Source organism: Acartia tonsa, chromosome 2, assembly GCF_053477335.1.
Source record: "Acartia tonsa isolate MP-2025a chromosome 2, ASM5347733v1, whole genome shotgun sequence".
Lineage (NCBI taxonomy): Eukaryota > Metazoa > Arthropoda > Copepoda > Calanoida > Acartiidae > Acartia > Acartia tonsa.
The window spans coordinates 2,519,387-2,544,798 of NC_137261.1; the positions used below are offsets into that span (position 1 = coordinate 2,519,387).

General features: G+C 32.3%; 3 protein-coding genes across 18 annotated transcripts in view; all 3 read right to left on the reverse strand.

Moving 5' to 3' along the window:
* LOC145333813 (ethanolaminephosphotransferase 1-like) overlaps nt 1-25,412 on the reverse strand; it is a 394,249-nt gene that overhangs the window by 108,484 nt on the left and 260,353 nt on the right. The window lies entirely within an intron of this gene.
* Nucleotides 1-25,412, reverse strand: part of LOC145333860 (proteasomal ATPase-associated factor 1-like) — a 321,357-nt gene that overhangs the window by 35,588 nt on the left and 260,357 nt on the right. The gene's annotated exons all lie outside the window — the stretch shown is intronic.
* Nucleotides 13,235-18,265, reverse strand: LOC145333797 (methylcrotonoyl-CoA carboxylase subunit alpha, mitochondrial-like). 2 transcript variants are annotated; one of them, XM_080179045.1, is made up of 6 exons: nt 18,132-18,265; nt 17,774-17,904; nt 16,748-16,831; nt 15,738-15,809; nt 15,277-15,389; nt 14,778-14,916 (listed from the first exon to the last, which is right to left on the reverse strand). In XM_080179045.1, the coding sequence occupies exons 2-5, from the start codon at nt 17,858-17,860 to the stop codon at nt 15,318-15,320; spliced, it is 315 nt and encodes a 104-aa protein (XP_080035171.1). In that variant the 5' UTR covers nt 17,861-17,904; nt 18,132-18,265; the 3' UTR covers nt 14,778-14,916; nt 15,277-15,317. The 2 variants fall into 2 exon arrangements, with proteins under 2 accessions (XP_080035163.1, XP_080035171.1); XM_080179037.1 differs by lacking the exons at nt 15,738-15,809; nt 16,748-16,831; nt 17,774-17,904; nt 18,132-18,265 and adding exons at nt 13,235-13,368; nt 13,949-14,054; nt 14,277-14,365 and having other exon boundaries at nt 14,755-14,916.

A 25,412-nucleotide genomic window follows, 5' to 3' on the forward strand; every position in this document is an offset into this window, starting at 1 on the left:
GTGTAATAGACAGCCCAATGTCCCCTCAGTTCTCTGATGTTAACTTATCAATATTAGAATAATCCCATATATACGTTTCGAAAATTGAAAAGTCAAATTTTTTTAAGATCTTGTTATACGCTATATAGAAAAATATATATGAAGAAATAATCGAATTATGATTCTGAAGAAAAAAGGCTTGTTTAACTTATTACTCACTAAACAAAACATGATTATTCATATTTTGATTTTTTTTCAATTTCATTTTCAAAAGTCTCATCCTCATGTTTACATTTGGCTAAACAGCTGATTACATAACATAAGATATTTTTTTGCTTTTTTGCAGTCACTTCTGAATAGTTAGCTTATTTATAACTTTAATAATCTAATTTTTTCAATGTGTTTGCAAAATTAATAAAAAAAAATCAATGCCTTTATTATATATCGCAAAAGAGCTAGCTTTTTATTTATTAAAAATATTCAATCTTCTAAGCGCATGCGCACATTAAGGTAAGGAAAAATTGTACTTTTAGCTTGAGGGGAATTAAAAATTCTCGTATTTATAAGGTGTGGCTAACCCGAATTTATTATAACTAGGTTTTAAATTCTTAATATTTTTTTTAACTGATTTTAAAACCTACAATTTCATTAGAAATAGTTTAAAAAGTTAATATCACATATTGGAGAGATTTACACGATTTTTAAAAGTGAAGCTTTTCTATAATTATATGGGTTGGTCCGTCCGTACTTCCGTCTGTCCGTACGTCCGGAACGGATAGCTTTTTTCTGTAATTTAGGCGTAAAGTTAGGCTACAGCACTTACACATCCAGCAAATTGGTAGTGGATGTATTTTTGGTAAATTGATTTCTTAGTTTTTTTTCATGTCATAAATACATCCAACGCTGACAAAAATACATTCCGATAATGATCCAAAGATTTAAAACTTTGCGTGGTGATTCCTGTAGAATTATTACTAGTTATAATATTTTATCTTGTTCCCGACTGAAAAGTATTATCAAATATTAATAGCAGTGGCGTGCGAACCGAAAGGGGGCACTTGGGTGACCCCCCCCCCCCCCTGAACCTGAAGGATGGGGGGGGGGTATTAATAAATATTCATTTTTTTGCAAGATGCCTTTTAGCTCAAGGGATGGGGGATATAGATGAGGGATAGGGAGGGGGGAAGCAAGGGGGAAGGGATGGGGGAATGTATTGGGGAAAGGGATGGGAGGAAGGGATGGGGAAGAAGGAATAGGGATTAGAAGGCCCATAATCAAGTAATTCCACCACCTTAAAACGCCCTTGTTTAAAATAGGTATACATAATCAAAATGCCCCTTCCCCCCCTAAAGGGCACTTTGCTTTAGGGGGGGAGGGCAAAATTTTGCAAAATGTTCAAAATGCCCCCCCCCCCCCCTAGACAAAGTGCTTCGCACGCCACTGATTAATAGTAATTCCTTAAAAATTACATAGCTCATTTCCAACTGAAACTGAATATGAAAAAGCTTCGCTTTTAACACTGAAAGTATGTCCGTTTACGATATACTGTATTATGGCAATTTTGCAACAAATTTATTTACATTTTTATTTAGACTTGCAAATTATTGTTTTGTTTATTAAACTCTGACACTCTACAAGAATTGTTCGTTTGTTCTTCTTTCTGTTTCCTAATCCACAAAGGCAAAGTCAGATTTTAAAATGACAATAACAAACCATTTAGAGAACAGTTTTAGTTTTATATATAATTACTAGCGGCTACGTCCCTAGAGGCCTCTAGGGGAACTTAAGAAGAGGGAAGTTGAACGGCCAATTTTGAAAGAAAAAGTTTTTAAAAAATTTTGCGATTTCTATGTTGTGTTCAAGTCTCTACGAATATTTTTATTTTTTGTAATTTCCCTTGGGAGGGTTGGGATACCCTCCCCCAAAATAGTTACAAACCTTCCAAGGACCTATGAGATGCTACCCTGTTAAAGAGAACCCGGTCGGTTCTTCGGTTAGCGTGATTCTTTGGCACAAAAAAACAAACAGACAGACAAACACACATCCTGTTACTTTATTATAAGGATTGAAATAAGTCTAGATCAATGGATTGATTATTACTTAGATCTTACACCAGATTATCCCTGAGATTATCATTTCAATAAAGTTAAACTTGTAGCTTCCTAGAAAACCGATTCCTCTATCCACCCCCCCCCCCCTCACCCTCCTACTGGATGAACGAACTGACCATTTAGTGATGTCCATGTTAATTAGCTTCAGAAATTGGCGACAATTTTCCCCTTTCATAATATCCACGTATTTTCTACGTCCATTAAAAGAAATGGATTTGTTTAACTTAAACACTATAAAATGTCGTCTTGCGCATGAGAAATATTATTTCCTTATAATCTTTTTAGGTTATTAATAGCTTTCTATAGAGCATTAAAAAAAAACATTAAACTTAAAAAAATTACGAAACCTTGTAAGGTATATAAAAAAATTAATTTAAGTCAATTATCAATTGTTTAATACTACTTATAATAGCTTTTAAATACTAGGGGGGAATGTTTGGAGAACTTTTACTTTCTGGCAGTGGCCCTTCCCTCCCTGAAAATAATGATATTATACTAAATAGACTTATTTAAAAAGTTGGCCGAGCAACCCCCCACTTATAACTGTGCATGTAACACGAATTACATTTTTTTCTGCATAAAAAGCAATTTATTTTACAATTCAAGGAATAGTAGGAGAACATTTTACCCCCCAAAAAATGCATTTGCTGTTTCATAGATTAATGAGGAAAACAACATCCATAAAAGCGAAGCTTTAAAATCAATTTTTAGGTCAAACGAACAATAATTAAACTTGTAGAATGTCAGCACTAAATGAGATAATATTAATATTATAGTCTACACAAAATTGTATATAAATGTGTTGCATTATTGCTTATATGCCAGAATACTGTTAAAAAACACTTACATTTTAGGACTTGTTTATTGAGATGCTTAGCTTATGATATTGTACTTTTGTGTTCAAGAAATGATTACTCCAAAAATCAGATGAATAGGATAATTATTTCACACAAAAAATGATTATCAAAAAGTAATAAAAAAAACACCAAGTTTTGAATGGACATACCGACTTTTTGATAATGATAGTAGTGTTGCTAAGTTTTCAAAATTGTACTTAACATTTACAAGAATCATCCTGCAAAGTTTGAAATGGAAAGTTGCAAAGAGAAAAATAAGAAAATTTTCTTGAAAAAAATTTAATTTTACGTTCATCACTGAATGACAACATGGTTTAGAGGAGCAAAGATACTCTAATACAATGTATTATTATTTTGGTTATCAACAAATTCTTATCTATTGGGGTGAGATTAGCCCCTTCAAATGTTATAATTTCAACCGAATGCGCTAGAAAAAATCTAAAATGAAATTAAAAAGGCTATCATACGCAAATCATAAAACATAATAAGGGATGAGGCGCAGGCGCAAACAGCTTTTTCTTTATTTTGCAAAATGAATCACTATATTACTAATTTCATCAATTTTACACTTTTTGACATTTAAATGTAGAAAATTTACTTATTCACCTTTAATGGATTTCTTTGTTTGTAATCTTTAATTTTCTTTTCCAACTGAAAATGTCTAAAACTTTGCTTTATTTTACTTAAACTTTTCTTAGTTGTGATAATAATAATTGCAACATAATTATACATAATTGTATATGATCACAAAATATATAGAAAATAATAAAACATAGATGCACAATTGGATAGAAATCTGGGTTATTAACCAGAAATAAGGTTGATAGTTCGATAAAATAAAGGATAGAAAAAAAGATTATCGGAATAGTCTGAAGAATTAATAGTGGGCTATTTAGATAGATGAAAAGCTAGATATTATTTTGTTGGATATCAAGAAATATAGAAATGTAATTAGATATTTGTTTAGTAAGTTAGCTAGATCTAAAGCAAGATATCTGAGGCAGTGTAATAGGTCGCAATTTAGCCAGCTGTGAGAATCAGCTAACAAATTAGTTATTTATATATATATTATATATATATGCATATAGCTGGATAGCAAGTTTGATAAAACATTAAATCAATAATACTAGCTATTTAGATAAAAATGGCAGCCAGATAGCAAAATATCCAAATAATGATGTAGATAGATAGATAACCAGCTAAATGTCGGAAATGTTTTGCCCGAAATGGATTTTAGATTTGCAAATAGAGTAATTTTCAGGCTTGGAATTGTGTTTTGCCACTTCAAAAACTATGGTTAACAAGAATGGACATTAGATAAAAGGTTGCTCTTTAATTACTAATATGTAGGTCTGTCAGTATTAAAAATAATTAGAAATATTAAGAAAGAGTGCATAATTTTCATCAATAATTTTCCACATAACATTTATATTTAAAGATTTTCTGTGCAAGTAAATGCTTACTTTTGAGTTTTCTACTAAGATCTCATATTCTGCTAGCCTTTTAGGAGAGGAAAATGATTCGATGTGTAATCAAAAAAGCCTTAAAATTTTTTTTCTTTGATCCAAATTAATTAATTTTTTTTGTATGCCAAACACTTTGTAAAACAACAAAAGATTATCAAATTTTTATCATTCTTAAAAACTTGTCTATGTTGCGAACTTTGGATGATGCGTGCAAAATTTAGAATTACGCAGAAAAACAACCAATTTATGCAAAAATTACAGTGGAGGGTTTTTGGGGCCAAAATCTTTTAAATCGTATAAGAACCACCCAATAAACTCCCAAAACATTTTTCATGATTTTCAAGAAAAAATAATGTTTGTAAGCGTTTTTTTATGTTGGTTAGTGGCATCCCAGAGAGCCCCGTTGGATAAGATATCCTTGCAGGAGTCATGAATAAGAAGTTGTCCTATCCTATAGCCTTACCACCTAAAGAATAGGGTTTGTTTTTCATAATTGCTGAAAACAGACTTTCAAATGTGCCCTTAGTATTCGAAGCAGTAGGGAAAGCAGAAAAAATGCCACAAACCATCTTAAAGCTTAAATCTAAAAATGACTAGCTAAAAAACGTCCCGGGACCTGTGTGAAGCTTCCATAAAATCGAGAACTAAAAAAACCTCTCTATGTTATGAAATAGGATTATCAAAAGGACAGTGGGTTGATGGGTTGTCAACGAATACGTTTATAGGATTCTACCAGATTTTGGGCAGCCATTAAAAGGCAACGCTTTAAATTCAGGAGATATTTTTTTTTATTCATTATGCATAATATGCTATTACAAAATAATCGATATTTTAAAGTAATAACAAAAAGTAATATGATTAAAATAAATGAGACAATTTTCTAACGTAGCTCATTGATTAGTTTAAGATCATAGTTTTAATCTTTATTCCTCAAATAACCAGCTTTAAAGTAGTTTAAAATGCAAATACCAATAGGTTGCTATACCAAAAGGGGCGATCTATCACAGACAGTGGCAAGCAATGTTACGCCGTTTTAGGAACATTGTAACCGCCGCATGTAAGCCTCAAAATGGAAACGTTACATTATTACTTTGACATTCTGCTGGATGTCTAAACCTTTTCCTTGATAGAGACAATCCATCTTTTTAGAATTTCATATTTTGCACACAAGCGGTTTTAAATTTGTGGCTTTTGTGCGGCTTATGCACGGTTGCCGAGCCCTACATATTATAACATTTTGTTATAAACAAATAGTTCCTTGTATTCGTGTTACTTATTACATTTGAACTTCAAATCAAAGTTACATATAATGTTGTTGAAAACTGTAATTCTAATAATTGCCAAGCGAATTTTTAGTAGTGAAGCCTCACAATAACTGCAGGGTATATCCGTATTATCATATATGTTTTACTGCTAATATGGACAGCCATGCAAGCCAAATTGTATGTGTTGACTATATTGCAGTTTGTTTTTATGTCTGACATATGATCGAAATCAATTTATTCATAATGACATCGAAAAATATATATTGTTCTAATGACATTATCGACCTATTATATAAAGTAGTAAGGTTTTTTGTCTGAAGCTAAATATCTCAAAAATTACTAGTTCGGTCCAATTGGAGTAACTAGTGACTGTATTATTCAATCATATTGATATTATTACTACACTAAGAGTTTAGTTTTCAAAAGCAGTTTATGAAATGTTTTATCCATTGAAAATGCAACATTATGATTTTTATTGACTTACCTTAATTCTTAATATGTAATCTTTCTATTTTTAATGATTTATTGCTACGCTACACATAAACCCAAATATCCTTGATAATAATTGGCAAGTGTATTTTTATCCATGAGTTTAGCGCGCATGAAGATTGGGCATGATAATATATACCTAAAACTGCCCAATAATCATCCACTTCTAAAATCATATGATAACACATATCTAGGTGTATGTTTTCCCTTGTAATTTTATATATTTTTAGTGTTTCATATATAATACTAGTTGCTTCGCCCCTAGCCTCTAGGGGAGAGCGGGGGATGTCAGAATAAAAGCCTTAAACCACCACAAGATATTTATGAAGCTTTCCACAAAAGCACAGCCTATTCGGACGTGTAATTTCCGAGGTCTTTAGCTTCAGACAAAAACCTTACCACTTTATATTTATAGGATTTTAGTAAGAAAAAATCAAATATATTATATTATTATTATTTATTTATTTATTTTAAGACGATTAAGAATGAAAACTTATGTTTTTGAATTATATATTTGGCCTGTACAAAGATGTTAGTTTTAAAAAGTAGTCTTGGGTTGAAATTTTTGAAAATTTATTTTATTATATATTTTATGCATTTAATAAGAGTTTTTTCAAGCATCGTATTATAAACAGCTTTCCGCGGATATAGAATGTACAATTATAAGATTAAAACTGGCTTTAATCTTATGATTGTACATTTTTATATTCGTAGAAAGCTGGATATAATACGATGCTAGACATAGTTTTTTCGTATTGAACCGGTTACTATCCACCGGATTCGAATGAATGAGACAATATATTAATTACTAACATAAATAAAAGGTATACCTATCACGCCAGGCTACAATTGAATCAAGATAAAAGTAAGTGCCGAGCTCTGGGACCTATGTATGGTGAAATTAGACATAAAACCATAATGATTCCAGGTAAAACCAAAATATTTCAGCGGGATCTTTTTGAGAAAATTAGATATGAAAATTTCAAGTTCAATTTTCACCCCCTAGGAGTTGCCGCATAAGCATGACAAGAAAAGCAAAGATTGTTTAATTAAAATTTTGAACAAGTTTGCTTTCATAAAGTTCTTCATAAAACCACTCCTGAAGGGAGATAACTGATGGCCATTTTTATCAGTTGCTTTGCTAAGGTCACGGAAATTCAGCCATAAATAAATCATATATAGAGAGGTTTTATGAAAAACTTCATAAAAGCAAAGTTGTTCAAAATTTTAATTATTTCCGGTCATTAAACTGTTTTTAACCTATTTTTAAAACGTATATAAAAAATATACTATGACACCAGTAGAATAAGACTGCAGAGCCTAAATTTGAATTAAGTCCCCAATAAACTTTTTTGGGGGGATTTAAATATTAATTTTTACTGTTGCCGTGATCATTTTGACCGAAGCAAAAGGTTTTTTTTATTTGGGTAAAATTCGTAGCTTTTAGAGTGTTTTGCTTCATAAATATTGTATTCTGGTTTAGAGTAAAATTAGGCCTTATGATTTTACTATAAAAATTCACTAAAAAGTTAATTCTTTATAATATATCAACGAATTAACATTAACATTTTTGTGTTCTCTCACTTATTTTAAAAACATAAAAAATGGCTGTAAAGGGTTAAATGACAACAAATGTTTATGCAATACAACAAATTTATTTTTGTCACATATACAAATGTGTTATAAAATAAGATTATTCAAACTTATCTTTTAAAATAATTTTAAAAAGTATGTATCTTTTATGTGTATGGTTTTCATTCTTTTCATTTTAATTAAATAAAAAATATTTAACTACATTGGAAATAAGTCACTTTGTGAAAACACTCTTTTTTTGAATTGTAAAGAATTATATAAAACAAGACTTCTTATTGGTTAGATTTCAGAATTATTTGTTTTATTGTAAATGTTAGATTTTTCAATGAAATTAATTGTTTTGGAGAAAAAAAATTATTTCCAATGAACAGAGTAATGTTTTTTTATTGTATCAATATAAAGTGAATTATATAAAAATGTTCTGTAAGCCACAATATTAACCGAAGTAAAAAAAGAGCTTTTGCTACGGTCAAAATGATTACAGCAACACTAAAAATTTATTTTTAAATCCCCCCAAAAAAGTTTATTGGGTACTTAATTCAAATTTGGGCTCTGCAGTCTGATTCTATAGGTGTCCTAGTATATTTTTGACCCCCCATTCAAAAATAGGTTAAAAACAGTTTTAAAAAAAAATTCAAATTCAATTTTTAAGATCAATTTTCAGGTTTTCTTTGGTAAAATCTAAAATTTAATATGGACTTTTCAAGAATTAGGCCAAAAAGTGAATAGAACAGGTTTTTTTTATAAAAAAATATAAATTTTATTTCTTAAACTGTTTTTAACCTATTTTTAAAACGTATATAAAAAATATACTATGACACCAGTAAAATCAGACTGCAGAGCCTAAATTTGAATTAAGTCCCCAATAAACTTTTTTGGGGGGATTTAAATATTAATTTTTACTGTTGCCGTAGTCATTTTGATCAAAGCAAAAGGTCTTTTTTTTATTTGGGTAAAATTCGTAGCTTTTAGAGTGTTTTGCTTCATAAATATTGTATTCTGGTATAGAGTAAAATTAGGCCTTATGATTTTACTATAAAAATTCACTAAAAAGTTAAATCTTTACAATATACCAATGAATTAACATTAACATGTTTGTGTTCGTTCACCTATTTTAAACACATAAAAATTGGCTGTAAAGGGTTAAATTTGATGTCAACATGACAAGATGTCAACAAATGTTTATGCAATACAACAAAATTATTTTTGACACACATACAAATATGATATAAAATAAGATTATTCAAACTTATTTTTTAAAAATATTTTTAAAAATTATGTATCTTTTACGTGTATAGTTTTCATTCTTTTCATTTTAATTAAATAAAAATTATTTAACTACATTGCAAATAAGTCACTTTGTGAAAACACTCTTTTTTGAATTGTAAAAAACAGAAATGAAACAAGACTTGTAATTGGTTCAGACTTCAGAATAATACGTTTTATTTTAATGTTAAATTTCTTCTATATAAATTATTGTTTTAGAAAAAAATTATTTGCATCGAACAGAGTAGAGTTTTTATTATTGTATTGATATAATCTGAATCACATCAAATTGTTCTGTAAGAAACAATTTAACCCCAAACTAAAAAATGCTTTTGCTTCCATCAAAATGATCACAGCAACATATAAAATTGATTTTTAAATCCCCCAAAAAAAGTTTATTGGGGACTTAATTCAAATTTGGGCTCTGCAGTCTGATTCTACTGGTGTCATAGTATATTTTTGATATATGATAAAAAAATAGGTTAAAAACAGTTTAAGAAAATTAAAATTTTTGTAAGAAACAAATCAAAATTTCTCGTCTTTAAAAAAATGATTTTTGACATACAAGGAATAGTTCGTTTCTTACGAAAAATTTTGTGGATGATCCCTATAACCTATACTAAATATGATTATTTATGTTTGGCTGGCCGTTTTTCATCGTTTTTTTTAGGTTGAAAAAACGTTACCGGTTTAGCCCCCCTGTGGGGTAATTTTCGGTAATTCCTTCGAGTCCAATTATGAAAAACTTCTAAAAGTCCTAGGATAACGTCAGGGGCGTCCAAGCTTTTTTTTTTGGGGGGGGTAAAAAATTTTAGGGGGGGGGGTAATTCGTGTTTGGGGGGGGTAAAATGGCGCGCGAAGCGCGCCGAAATTTTTTTTTACCCCCCCCAAAATTTTTACCCCGGGGGTAAAATTTGATTGGGGGGGGTAAATACTCCCCCTAAAGTCTGTTGGGGGGGGTAAATACTCCCCCCAAATCTGTTGGGGGGGTAATTACCCCCCCCAAACTAATTTACCCCGGGGGTAAAATTTTTTGGGGGGGTAATTTAATTATGTAAAAAAAGCACCTACCTAATCTATTAAGTTAATAAGTACTATCCTATAACATAAAGTAGTAAGTAAGGTTTATTTGACTATAGCTTCAGATTTCATTACTTTTAATACTGAGTTCTCCTTTTTAGGAAAGCTTCACATAGATCCCATGATGGTTCCACACTATTATAGGTCAATCCTTTGAGTGGTTTTAGGCTATTTTTCTCCTCCCTTTTTACCCTTTAGAAAACACGAGTTCTTAGATGCTAATGGCGCCACTACTATTCAAATATATAGTAGTATCTCATTCTTTAGAACATAAAAATACAATAATTAACTCACTAACCAATGAACCAATATGATTATACTTTAAAGTGAAGCGTCTTATAGGTCCTGGTAAGTTTTATAACTAGTTTTGAGACACACTGACATCCTCCCAAAAGAAATCGCCTATAGAAATTCTTTTTCATTATTTAATGAAATATTTAATTTAGTTAGGTATCTATTTTATGGAATCTTCAGTGCTTTACAATTACATCATAGATCCCCGGGATGGTTTTAGCCCTTATAAAGGCCCAAGCAAATAAAACATGATCAAACTATTAGATTTTTTGTTATCATGGTTAAGAACTGTTTTAACTGGTTGGACTATATTGGGGTATAGTCCCTTTTGTGACAATGCTCTTTAAGGGGCGTTTCTTCGTTTTTTTCACACAAGCTTCTCTCCTATTTCTAGCCCCTGCGGGGGGCCAATTGCTTAACCATGTGGGGCAATCACCTAAACCAATATAACCTATCCTAAAATAAACTATCAGTAAAATTTTTTTTTAAAGAACATTCAATTTGGGAGGGGGGTAAATACCCCCCCAAAATTTTTTTTTTAAAGAACATTTATTTTGGGGGGGTAATTACCCCCCCCAAAATGGTTTGGGGGGGGTAAATACCCCCCCCAAAATCGTTGGGGGTGCCTACGGCACCCCCAGGGTAGGGGTAATTTTTTTTTGGGGGGGGTATTGTTCACAAAATTTTGGGGGTGACTACGGCACCCCCAAAATCGTTTGGGGGTGCCAAATGGCCCATTACCCCCCCCCCTTGGACGCCTATGGATAACGTCCTTTCAGGACCTGATAGTCTTTTCCGTAAGCTTTTTTTTTGGGGGGGGGGGTATTTTTCATTTTTGGGGAATTGGGGGTGTCTCGCCCCCCCAAGAAAATAGTTATAAACCTTCCCGGGACCTATGAGAAGCTACCCTGTAAAGGAGAACCCGATCGGTTCAGCGGTTAGCGAGATCCTTTGCTACAAACAAACAAACAGACAGACAGACAGACAGACAGACAAACAGACAGACATACAGACAGACAGACAGACAGACAGACATCGTTCTACTTTGTATTATAGATAGAACAATGATGATTGTCCATTTATAAAGAACATTTTATAAAGCAAAACAAGAATGATATAATCCACAAGTCGAAAGAAAACATTAGGAATAAAAAATGTAAAATTAAAGAGTTAGTTTTTATTAATCTTCCAAATTTCTTTATACCAAAATATTAAGCTACCAGAGGCAAAACTTCACATAATTTTAGTTCAGAAAGAAACAATGAACTAAAACACTAAGAAAAAATGAAAGAAAGTAAGAAAAGAAATACAAAAATAAAAAAAAAATTCGTATTTTAAACAAAGACTAAATAGAAAGAAAAATGAGAAGATAGTTGAAGTTCAATATTCCATGCTGACAGACAAAATTTCTTACAGAGCAGCATAGCTTCTAAGATTATATACTATGAAATATCACAGTCTATCTAGAGTTATGTTTTAAGCACTACAGATGAAATCAAAACATGTCATTAATATATAGTCTAAAGGAGGGGTGGAAGAAAACAGCTAAAATATTGGAAAGATAAAATCACGCAACCTTATTCATTAGTCCTGGGTCTTCAAAATATTTTTGAATTTTACTATACAACTAATCATTTGGTGTAGAACAAGGATGGCAATATTCTTGATTAGTAAAGCGAAATTCAAATTCTTTAGGTAAGCAAAACATATAATCTTACTTGGAAGCTTGATGTACAGAGGAATATTCACAAAAAAAATATCTAAGTTTCTCATACAACAACTTTCTAATAAATCGACGAACATTAAGAATTATAGAGTAGCTTTGTTAATACAAAGATTCTTGCAAAGAAAGTTTTTTTTTTACCCGGAAATGTATCATATGTCATATTTTACGTGTTTAATTTTCTTTACTAAAGAAATTAGTCATCTTTAGTTAATGCAACAAATTTCCTTTGTTGGAAAATATAAATTATATTCTTTTGTAGCGAATCCTCTATTTAACTTACATTTATAAAGCACCTACCATTCTGTAAAAGAGTATTTAGAAAAAAAAGTTTGATCTATGGTTCATTTCCTTCAAACTGAGATAGACTATTGAAATTTTTTGTGAATATTTCCCTGAACTGAAAAAAAGACATTTACTTTAGTTGTCTACTAGCGGAATTGGCCCCTAACTTCTAGGAGATTTGTATTGATGGCCTTAATCAAAGATAGCCTTCATCATAAATCATTTATTCATTATTTGATTTTGATATTTTTTTTCGTTGCTTCGCTACTATTTAATTTGTTATTCTTGTTTGCCTTTTGTTATAAGAGTCATTTCCGTATCCCAGGACGGAATTAATACCATAAAAAAACCTAGTTTTTACCACTTTTATGGTAAAATTTTACCAGCCTATACGATTTAAAAGGTGGTAAAATTTTACCATAACCGTGGTAAAAACACTTTTTGTGGTACTCTGTGACGCTTTTTACCATCGATTTTTACCACAATTATCGGTAAAATTTTACCAGATTTCCGGTAAAATATTACCATTTTAGGACGCAAATTTATACCAGATTTTGACCAATTTTTACCACTTTTTTGGTAAAATTTACCGCAAATTTCTGTAAGATTTTACCGAAAAAGTGGTAAAACTGTTCAACACCTGGTAATATTTTTGCCCTAAATTGGTAAAATTTTACCAGAAATAGGGTAAATATGGTAAAAATTTACCAAAAATTGTGGTAAAAACGGGTGGTAAAAATCACGAGAAAGTGGTAAAAAACGACCTTAATTATAGAAAAACATCGCTTGTACACAAATCGCAAAAATAAAAAAAAATTGTTTTCATTTTTATCTTTATTGATTGAAACACTTAAACATATTTTTCTTGATTCTACTGCTCTGGCCGAAGAAAACTGTTGCGCAACCTCCTGGATTTGCTGGGCACCGGCCCCATTCGACCTCGTATCACTGATATTCAACCTGGAATAAAATTGCTCATTAGTTAATTAGATAAGTACAGGGATATAAAGGGATAAGACAATGGCTGATAAATTGATGTTCATCTCTAATGATGATACACATCGTTACCCCTTCTGTAGATTACAATAAGTGATTGAAATGTTAGGACACTCAACTTAATGAACCAACCAATAAAAAATCAATAAAAGTACCCAAGGTTGTTAGGCCAAAGAATAAGAAAATGTTATTTGAAAACTTTGGGGGCTAGTGTAATTTACAGCCCAATGTCCCATCCCTCCCTACTAAATATCTAATCTATAATACAAAGTAGAACGATGTCTGTCCGTCCGTCCGTCCGTCCCAAAGATAAAGCCTATACTCGCTGTTTACGCAAATGTGTCAGAACTTCCCCCCCCCCCTTACTCTCACACCTAAATTTTTTCTTTTGAAAGCAAAAATAAAAGTGTGTAGGTTCGACTCCCCCTCTCCCCCCTCATTCATTTCCTACAGGCATCTTGACACGTGGCAAAAAAATCAGCAAACTTATCTAACTAAACATCTTTGAAAACGCAGAACGAGAAAAAATAAAGGGAAAGCTTACCTGGAAAACATAATCAGTAACAACATCCGTGGCTAACAAGAACAGGATAGTACTCGGCATTACTGATATATGCTTCACGTGGCGTATGGAGTCGTGGAACGCGGGGTCCTAAGTTATGGAGGATTAAATGAAGGAAGGAAGTGGACTGTTTATTACACTAGTCCCCAAAGCTTTATTTTCTTCTTCGTTGCTTTAACAACTCTAGGGACTTTTATTGAATTTTGAATGGTTGATTAATCAAGTCTACAGAAACGTAAATTATTTTAGTACAATGTTTTTTTTAACTTAAACAATATTTTACTTCGTCTTAAATCATTTAATAACCCATTCCTGAATAGCCTTCTTTAAGAAGTTGAGCACAGATTTTAGCAAGGCAGCCCGCTGGGGTAGGCAGTGAAAACCAGGCTTGGGTACATCCTAAATAGAGATAGGTTGTTAGAAGATTTTAGCAAGGCAGTAAGAATGTTTGGAACTTTATACAAATGTCTAACTACGTTTTAAATCAACCATCTCTCTCCATAGGCATTAATCAAGTATAATTTCCCAGGGATATAAAGGGATAAGACAATGGCCGATAAATTGATATACATCCCCAATGATGATACACAAAATTGCCCCTTCTGAAGATTACAATTAGTGGTAGAAACGTTTTAGCAATCAACATAATGAAGCAACCAATTAAAATTAAATAAAAGTCTCAAAGGTTGTTAAGCAAACGAATAAGGAAACGTTATTATAACACTTTGGGGACTAGTGAAATAAAAAGCCCATGCGTTCCTGATAATTTCCCCTGGAACAAAACTGACCTGAACTTCTACGTGTCTGGGGTCAACAACAAACTTCTCCAGGAGCATCACTTCGTCACCGAAGGACTTCATCGCCTCGCGCTTGGCAGACTCCAGCTGGGCCTCGAACTCGCCAGCGGTCATGGCAATCCTCATACCCTTGCCACCCCCTCCGCGGACAGCCTATGACAATATCAAATAACAGTTTTCCACAGGTAGAAAAATAAAAACAATATAAAATTTAGCAGCTACTCTACAATAAGGTATGCCGTCACTCCGTCTGACTGTACTATATATCATTACACAATGGTAGAAAAATATAACACTACATTTCTTTACATACATATATATAATTTATATAACTTACATATTCCTTTTTTTTTTAACATTGATTCCCAGAATTATACCTAAGGTATAATGTTATAATCGAGCCTTGAAGTTGAAATATATTATGTCATTGTCCATATTAAACATCCTGTTTTATATTTATATTATTTACTATTTTATTGCGGTACATGTGGACATACTTGTCCTTGTTCCCACCTTGATCATAACAGGGAACCCGATCTTGTCTGCCTCCGCCTTCAAGGTGTCCAGGCTCGGTCCTCTCCGTGGTAACCGTGGATTACAGGTACGTTAGCGGCTTCCATGATCATCTAAAAAACAGGTTAAATATTAGAAAAATTGTAACGACAGACTTCTTTTAAATACACAGTTGCTTTTCCTAGAGCCTACTTGTGTTTCGTCTTAAAAGAGGATGGTTGGAGGGTTTTTACCAATGAAAATATTCGAGGTCATTTTTCCAAGAAGCGGTGTCATACCCCCCCCCCCCCCCGCCAAAAAAACAGCATAAACATTCCCTGAAAATTATGGAAGACCAGAAGATTGAGATCGTAGAGGACAAATGAACAGACATCCTGTTACTCCGGTATAGTATAGAGTGTTATTTCTTTCTACTTGAAATCAACCAAAATAAGTTCCTGAGTAGCTACTCTATCATTTACCTTAGATGTAGACTTGATACCCATATCTCTAATGGCAGTGGACGGTGGACCAACAAATATAACTCCTTTCTCCTGATAAAAAAAAAAATTAAATTAAAAGGTAGGTATCATTCTTATTAATATAATATTACATTCTTGAAATTCACCAGAAAAAAACGTAAGCAGTACAGTGGCGTGCACAGGGTTTTTACGGGAAGGGATGTAATCTTAGAGGTTTTTAAAAAACGGGGGGGGGGGAATCTACATAATTTTAATTTTAAGGGGTGTGTTGTCAACCCCATTCCTCACACTAATGACCGTGGACAAGATAATGAACGAAATATACATATATAAATCCCCAAATATATTGAACAAAACAACACCTTAGATTAGTTCAGACACTGCTAGTTTGAATGAACCAATCAAGATTTAAAGTTGTGAGCTAACGTGCTTATAAAACTTTGGTTACCAGTATAACTTCCAGTCTAATATCCACTCCCTCCCTGCAGTCAAATGGAAAATATTACCTGTCCAGGGATATAAAATACACGTGGATATTATTAATGACATATCATGGAAATTTGTTGTCATGAATTTAGGTTCCTAACATGGACTTCATATATTGGTCAGTTCGTTTACCCAGAAGGAGGTAAGGGGGTGTTGTAAGGGAGGAATAAGGGTGTATCTTTATTTTAGCCCGCTGTGAGTACCGCTTTATTAGAGTACATGAAAAACTGGTGTAACATCCAGGTAATAATATATCCATTTACCCAAGAATCTTAAGGGATAAGACAATGGTCGACAAATTGATGTACTGTACATGTACAACCCCATTGATGATACACAAAATTACCCCTTACATAGATTACCTTTTGTGGTTGATACGTTTGGACACTCAACTTAATGTACCAACCAATCAGAGATCACTTAATCCCCAAAGTTGTTAAGCCAACGAATAAGAATACGTTATTATAAAAGTTTGGGGACACGTGTAGTTAACAGCCCATTGTCCCCTCCCTCCCTGCATTTACCTGGCAAAGATTAGCAAACTCGACATTCTCGGAGAGAAATCCATAGCCAGGATGTACAGCATCGGAGCCGGTTTCCGCCGCAACCTAAGATAATACAGTGTATGGTCAATAGTAACTAAGCCCCTAGAGGCCTCTAGGGGCACTTGAGTTAGTGGTGAGTTGAAATAGATCCCAACATTTTTTTATTTTAGTTTCAATAGAAAAAGTAAAAAATCCATCTTAAGGCTTAAATATGATCAGAAAATAGAATAAAACCAACTCAGGACCTATGTGATGCCTACCTAAAATAGAGAACCCAATCGGATCAGTAGTTATTTAGAAAAAAAGTCTTACTGCTTTATATAATAGGATGATGCATATAAGAGTTATTCTAAATCTTAATAGGTAGATTCTTCCAAGTTTCAATTTAAATTATCAATCACACCATTAAGCAAAAAACAACACCCATTTTTTTGCAATGTGAAAGGTGTGGGGAGGGGGGGGGGGGGCTGGGAAAGAGCCGACCCACTACCTTGAATTTTAATTTTTCAAAGTTTTTAAAAAATAAAATTTTTGGGGTAATTTTTCTTAGGCCTATAAAAAAATCCATGTATAAATTAAAACCTTTCCGAGACATACAATAAGCTTCAATGTAGAGGAGAGACGTGTACGTACGCTAGATATTTCGCTACAAACGAAGACAAACAAACATCCTGTTACTTTTATTTAAGGATTATTTTAATCAATCAATTCTTGTAATGTCCATCTAAAACTAATACCTAACAGTATAATGTCAGAGATATAAAGGGATAAGACAAAACAATGGTCGATAAATTGATGTAAATCCTCAATGATGATTAACAAAATTACCCCTTGGATTAATATTAGTGGTTGAAACGTTCGAACACTCAACCTATTGAGCTAACCAATCAAAATTCACTAAAGTCCTGATGTCGAAAGTTGTAAACCAACGAAAATGTAAACGTAATTATAAAACTTTTGGCACTAGTTTAATAAACAGTATCTCCTCTCTCTGGTATAATATACCTTTAAAATAGTATCTCCCCTGAGATAGCTCTGTTGTGAGGCAGCTGGACCAATTCTAACAGCTTCGTCCGCCATGGCTACATGCATAGAGTTTCTGTCGCTGTCACTGTAAACTGCCACAGTTTTAATACCTATAATAAATTTTGACTAAAACACAATAAAATGTAGGTAACAAAGGAAGGGTTGGGGCGGAGGTGCCACTTTAGGAAACAAATAAAAATCGTCGGAAAAAGCCGTTTTTTAAGCAAACAAAAGCGCGTTTTGCTCTATCTGTGAGATATTATGAATAAGATAATGTTAAGATTTGATATTAAGATGAGAAAAATTTACGTTCACAGTCCCTTTAAAGACACAATACCTGTAATAATAATACCCTGGCCTTTCTCATTATAAGCCTAGGCAGAGCCATGCTGGTGAGTGATGCTAGCCCAAGCGTGGACCGTGGTGAACTGTACTTCTAACGCTAATACCTAATTACAGGGTTACGAAAGTTTAAATTGATGTTTTTTTTTTTAATGTTAATATTAAATGTAATATAGTTTTGTAATGACATATAAAATATATATTCGATAGAATATAAAAAAATATAGTGCATTCAATATTAAAAAAAAATATTTAAATATATATATAGTTGTTAACCATATAGAATCTATTTCCGGCCGGGTTCTTAAAAGATATTGCCGCGTTTTTTCGACATTTTTTACGCTATGAATAACAAGCGCGACATTCGCGAAATCTAAAAGAGTATACAATGATTTATTTAATTATTTCGCTTTTGATGGTACGGCCTTCATAGAAAAAAAAAGATTATCTTCAATCCATTTTTGCTGCATATTAATTAATGCATCTTTTTAGAGCTGTGTTAGACATTAGAAAAATTGCTAAAAAAATAATTTAAAATTCAGTATTTTTATGTTATATACTCTGTTTGAAATTCTATCGTCAACGTTCAATCAATTAATGTCTAAAAAACGCCGAAAAAATGTGGCATTCATCTTTTAAAAACCCATCTCGGTGGTATTTCCGGTTGGCAAAGACAACATAAATATAGAAATCATGAAACATTGTTGTTCCACAATTTTGCCACATTTTTAAACATCTTGCTTAAAAAAAATCTTCCAAACAAATTGTAAATTCTACAAATTTAAATATTTAGAGAAAATTGAGTAGTAATTTACTTCTTGATTCAAAATATTTGATTAAATTGAATCAAAACTAATAATTATTTTTGGCACTCTATATATTCAAATAATCATAAGCTTATCAATAGTGCGCATGCGTGCACAGAGGTGCCATAAATTTCAAAACTTAAAAATATAAGTTTTGTAGCGAAATTACTCTATAATTCGAAATCTCTGTCTTTCTTTTAGAAACATTCAGGGGAATATACGAAAGCTTATATTTATATTAAAGATGAAAAATCGATAAATTCAAATGCACACGGCACATCTGCGTAAACACACAGACCTGGATTTTTTTTCTTTTAATTTTAATTCGTATGAAGCTAGCTCAAATAAGTAAATATTAAATTTGATATATTTTTGACGATGCGGGAGGATGTTTTAAAAGAAATGATGAAATAATTTTCAAGGTTTTAAAAAAAAGTTAGCTTCTTTTATGCGAAAAAATTCAATAAAAAGTAAAAATTTTTACCAAAAAGTTGGTCAAATTTTACCAAGTTTTTTTTTTGTTTAAGTCCAAAAATCTGGACTTAGCCTAAAAATTTACCTTGTCAATTTTTACCAAAAAGTTGGTCAAATTTTACCAAGTTTTTTTTTTGGCAAAGTCCAAAAATCTGGACTTAGCCTAAAAATTTACCTTGTCAATTTTTACCAAAAAGTTGGTCAAATTTTACCATGTTTTTTTTTTTGGCAAAGTCCAAAAATCTGGACTTAGCCTAAAAATTTACCTTGTCAATTTTTACCAAAAAGTTGGTCAAATTTTACCAAGTTCATTTTTTTTGTCAGAGTCCAAAAATCTGGACTTTTTAAAGAAGATATTTCAGACGTGAAATATCTTCTTATTAGTTCTAATATTAGTTAGAATACGTCACAATTTGAATCAGTAAAACTAAACCATTTTGAAAATATTTTTAAATAGCGAGAAAAAAAGTTATACATACTCTACAAAGATGGACTCTGAATTAGACTATGATCGTTAAGGTGAGTAGAGAACCTGCCACTATAACTTAGTGCATCTGCCATCGTTGGTTTCAATCTGGTCTGAATCACGTTATAACTAATGACGTTAAAAGTTGTACCTACTGCTGCGCATTACAATGCACAGGTAGGGCTTACAAACTAAGATCATTCAATCAATTGTCTACAATAGTTGGGAATGGTGTTAGTGCCTTGGAACCTACTATAAAGGTCTGGCCCTACGTTGTTATCAACTATCTCCAGAGGTATAAATCAGGTTTATAGTGATTAGAAAAACGAAGCACACAAAATGCTATAAATATTTCTGACAGACTACATTAGGAAATTATGAAATGTGGGTTAGTCTAAAAAAATTATATTGCATAAATGATTAGTTTAATTTTGTTGATATGATGAGAAAATTTGTCCATATCTTGACTTCTCTCATGCTCTTTCATTCATATGTTTTTCTCAGGAATAATTGGATATTGAATATTGATTTTTCAAAAAAATTTAGTAGCTAACAAAAAATTGAGCACCAATGGATATGTTCAATTTTGTTATTGTTGAATTGTCCATTGGAAAATGGAAAAACTATAGAAGTAGTTTCTTAATTGTCAAACAAAACAGAAAATGCATATAGCCTAAATACATTACATCGTAGATCGTTTTGTGCCTAAAAAATGACATCATTAAATACAAATGACCAATGATAGACCAAAACACAGACTAATTTACCAATGGCAGTCCGGTATACATTTTAATTGACCAATGGTAGGCCAGTATGGTGTCATTTTTATAGGCACTATAAAAAGCTTCTAATATGTCTATCCTGAAAACATCAAAAATTATTATCATCGCCGTTTAAGAGATTTTCTTTGTCAAACAAAAACATCATTGTTAAGAAATTTTTATAATTAATATCTGATAAAAATCCAAATAAATATCATATTAAATGATCATATTAAATTAAACAGATAAGACTTGCTCACTTTTTTCTGTATTTTCACGACAGAGGAAGCCAAAAGTCAACCTTTCCGGAATCTCATTAATTTTTCATATCTATTAGAGTTAATACTAGACTACAAATTGTAGATTAATCAGCAACATTTCATCATAAAAAGTGGTGTATAATATTTTACAAAGGTTATAGGAGAGATGAACCTAGAGCGAGAAGAGTATAAAAAGAAAGAACTACATTAAGTCTTCAATGAAATATATATACTAAATATCCTTATACTAAAGTAACAGGATGTGTTTTTGTCTGTGTGTCTGTACCGAAGGTCTCGCTAACTGCCGAACCAATCGGGTTCTCATTAACAGGGTAGCTTCTCATATGTCCCGGGAAGGTTTATAACTATTTTCGTGTAGGGTACCACCACACTCTCAAGAGAAATCACATAAAAAAAAACTTGAAAGCAACATAAAGAGGTATCGTAAAGACTTGAACAAAAAGAAATTAAAAGTGCCACTAGAAGCCTCTAGGGGCGTATCCGCTGGTTTAATATAATGCTTTTAACTTTTATTTTTCACATAGTTTCAAAATTTTTACTATCGATATATTATGACTAGATATTGCACCAGATTTTCATGTACTCTTTTCATAAAAGAATTCTTGCAGTAGGCTAAAATAACGCTACACCCCCTTCCCATCTGCCCCCTTTAATCCACCCCTCTTCTCATAATGGATGAAAGAACTAACCAATAAATAAGGTAAAATTCTGTCAATATATCCATGTACAATTACATCCTATATCCATTTACCAAGCCCAGAATAAACTATATCTAGAATGAATAGTCTACAATTAATCAGTCTATAATAGTAAATACGAGAGGAAGTCGGGGTAAAGAGAATCGTGTAATTTGGGTCAATAATCGTGGTGGTAGCTAGCCACAAAATTATTACCTGGGCCTATACCTCTCTCAAATATGGAACTCATATTTATAGTGGCGGAGCTACTCTACAAGTTTTGTTGTGATATCAGATTACAATGTACGATTTATTTTCCTTCAGTAAAGTTTAAAGCAACATATTATGTCCTTGGTATCAGAGGCGTGCAGGTGGGGGTTGTCCACAACCCCCATACAGATGTAATTATGAAGGCTTGCTTTGTTCTTTGTTCATCCACTCATACCCCTGGTGAATCACTGTGCTCGCCACTGCTTGGAATAATGATATAAAGGGAATAAGATTAATAGGATGATTAAATTTCCAAGTCAAATGCTCGGCCCAGTCATCTTTTTTCTTTTTGGTCGTAATCGACCTTGTTTGGGATACACACAATTTCCTTAATTTCTTCCTACTTCGTTCTGTATTGTTCTTTTGACTATTTAAAGCTATTCTTAGCTCACTTGTGCAAGAAATAAGATACGAATATTCATATATATATTTATAACCTTATCCAAAAAAAAATAACCTGGGTGTATGTACTAATCTACCACAATCTCTGACAATTCACAATAGGTATACCTAACTTTTGCAAATATTTCCTAAACATAAATAAATATGATTCCAACCAGTGAGCGTGATATTACTGCGTTATTCAGGATTCTAACCGTGTAAATGTATTTGTATTGCCTTTTCAGGGAAGCTTTTATATCTTAGAGTGAAGGCATTTGCAAACAAAAAAATTTTCATCCCTTTATTTTACCGGATTTAATATTCAATTATAACTTTGAATCTAAAATGTCTGCACGCTTTAACAATTAAGTTGACTTTAATTTATTTCATTTTTTTATTTTACAGAAAATAATGTGTTTTAATAGTTATTTCTCGTATCGTATCATAAACGGCTTTCCGCGGATATAGAGTGTACAATTATAAGATTAAAACTAGTTTTTTTAGCCCCGAGGTGTCGGAGGCACCGGCTAAAAAAACTGGTTTAAATCTTATGATTGTACATTTTTATATTCGTAGAAATCTGGATATAATACGGTGCTAGACATAGTTTTTTCGTATGGATGAGAACCGGTTCCTATCCAACGGATTCGAATGAATACGAGAAAAACATATATGTATACTTTACAAGCGTTTTCATAAACTTATTCTGGTGCTGACTGCTTCTTCGCCCCTAGCATCAGCTGGGAGCTTTTTCTATATTTAATGTGACTATTTCTATCCAAGGATCTAAAGGGATAAGACAATGGCCGATAAATTGATGTACATTCCCAAAATTACTTCTTCTGTAGATTAAAATTAGTGTTTAAAACTTTTGGACACTCAACTGAATGAACCAACTTATCAAAATTTAATAAAATTTCCCAAGGTTGTTAAGAAACAAATAAGAAAACATTATTCTAAAACTTTGGGTAGAAATGTAATAAACCAGAGGGAGAGCGGGGACAATGGGGTATTTATTACACTGTCCCCAAAGTTCTATAGTCATGTTTTATCCTTCATTGACTTAACGTCAACTTTGGGGACTTTGATTGTATAATTTAATAAGTTTAGTGTTCAAAAGTTTTAATCATTGTTTTTTTTATTTACAGAAGGGGTAATCTTGTGGATCATTGGGGATGTACATAAATTTATCTGCCATACTATTATCCCTTTAGATCCCTGGTAATAAACAGTCTAATGTCCCCTCCCTCCTATTCGAAGTGTCAAGTAACGATTAAGATAATGTTTTTTTTTTTAAATTTTGGGATACATTTTATTTGAATTATATTGCCCTTTTCCGCCCTGGTGAACAAAGCAGGATGGAAAGGCCCTAATCCTTATACTAAAGTAACAGGATGTTTGTCTGTTTGTCTGTGTATCTGTGTGTCTGTGTGTACCAAAGGATCTCGCTAACCGCTGAATCGATAGGGTTCTCCTTAACAGGGTAGCTTCTCATAGGTCCCAGGAAGGTTTTTAGCTCATTTCTTGGGGGGTGGGACACCCCCAACCCCAACCCCCCCCCCAAAAAAAAAATGTTTTTACCTAAAATCTAAAATAAGAAATTGGGTTATCAAATTCGACTCCCCCCTCATCAAGTGCCCCTAGAGGCCTCTAGGGGCGTAGCCGCTAGTTATTAATAAACTGCGCTATAACAACATGAATAGAATCACGTTTTGTTGTAATTGGTTGGTAAGATTAATATCTAATCACTTTGTGTGTGTCTCTCTAATTCTTAACATTTAGTTGTACTTAAACTCAAGTGTACAAGAGTATCATGACTGGCAAGCATTATGTGAGTCAATGTATCTTACTAATGAATATGCTCCTAGAGCCCTCTAGGGGTACTTGAGAGGGAGACGTTTGTTGACCAATGTCAATTTTTGATTTATTTTTCAAATGAAAAAAGGAAAAATTTGGAGGGGGATTTCCCTTGGTGTGGTGGTGGTACCCTTCCCCAAAATAGTTATAAACCTTTACTGGACCTACGAGAGGCTACATTGTAAAGGAGCACCATTTCGGTCCAGCGGTTAGCTTTATATAATCAATCTTATAAATTCAAGTGATTTAAAAGACCAAATCCTTAATGTACAAGTCAAACAAGCTTGTATGAAAATCTTAAGCTTCTTCGGCTTCACACACATGTGAAATATACTTCTTTACATGGCTAAGTTTTTTTTAAAGCTAGTTGATCTTATAATGCAACTGACTTGTAAAATCATTTAGAAATGTATCTAAGGAATAAAGGGAAAGTGATAAACATAAAGACTTTAAATTCAACAAAAATGTAACATTTTTTATATCGATAAAGTGAAAACGAACACCTAATGCCAACTTACAATTTAGTACAATTTTACTTTTATATTTCACGCACTTAATTTTAGGGTTAAAGCAAAAATTAAGACCCTCTTATCCATGAATGCCTTGAATTGCACTACATTATGCAGTAGGGCAAACCAGGGTTGTGGGACAACAATTTTGTCAAAGATGCATGGATTTTTACAAGGTTTTATTTGTCTATCTTAAGAAATAGAAAACTTCAAACAAAAATCTTTTGAAGTTTAAGGTCCATTATCCCCAAATTTTATTCTAAAACTATTTTGGAGGTTTTCTGAATCTTAATTAAACCTACCCTACATATAAGAAGCAGTGTCATTGAAATAAGATTATATTATCCTTTTTGAAAAGTAAAAACTTCAAGTTATGCACTGGAGCCACGACTCTGGGACAAGCAATAAAATGGGTAACTGGATTCCCTTTTTATTTTATGCAAAACTTTAATGATTAAATCAACAGTTAGGAATTACTATACCAACGTTTCTGTAAAAAAATCTGAATTATTTTATTAGAGCAAAAATGTATTAATTTTCAATCAAATCTCAACCACTTTCCCACTGTCTTGAATAAGCTAGTTAATAAACATTACATTTTCTAACCTAATAGTAATCACATTATTTTTATATTAGATGTATATGTATGAAGACGAAGAAAGTTCCTTAAAAAAATCAGCATGTTACGTCATAAAAACGAGGGATTATGCATCTCATTTTTAGGGGTTTCTTTCCCACTCCTCCTCCCTCATTTTTATGACGTCATTGAGGGACTTTCTTCGTATTCTATATGA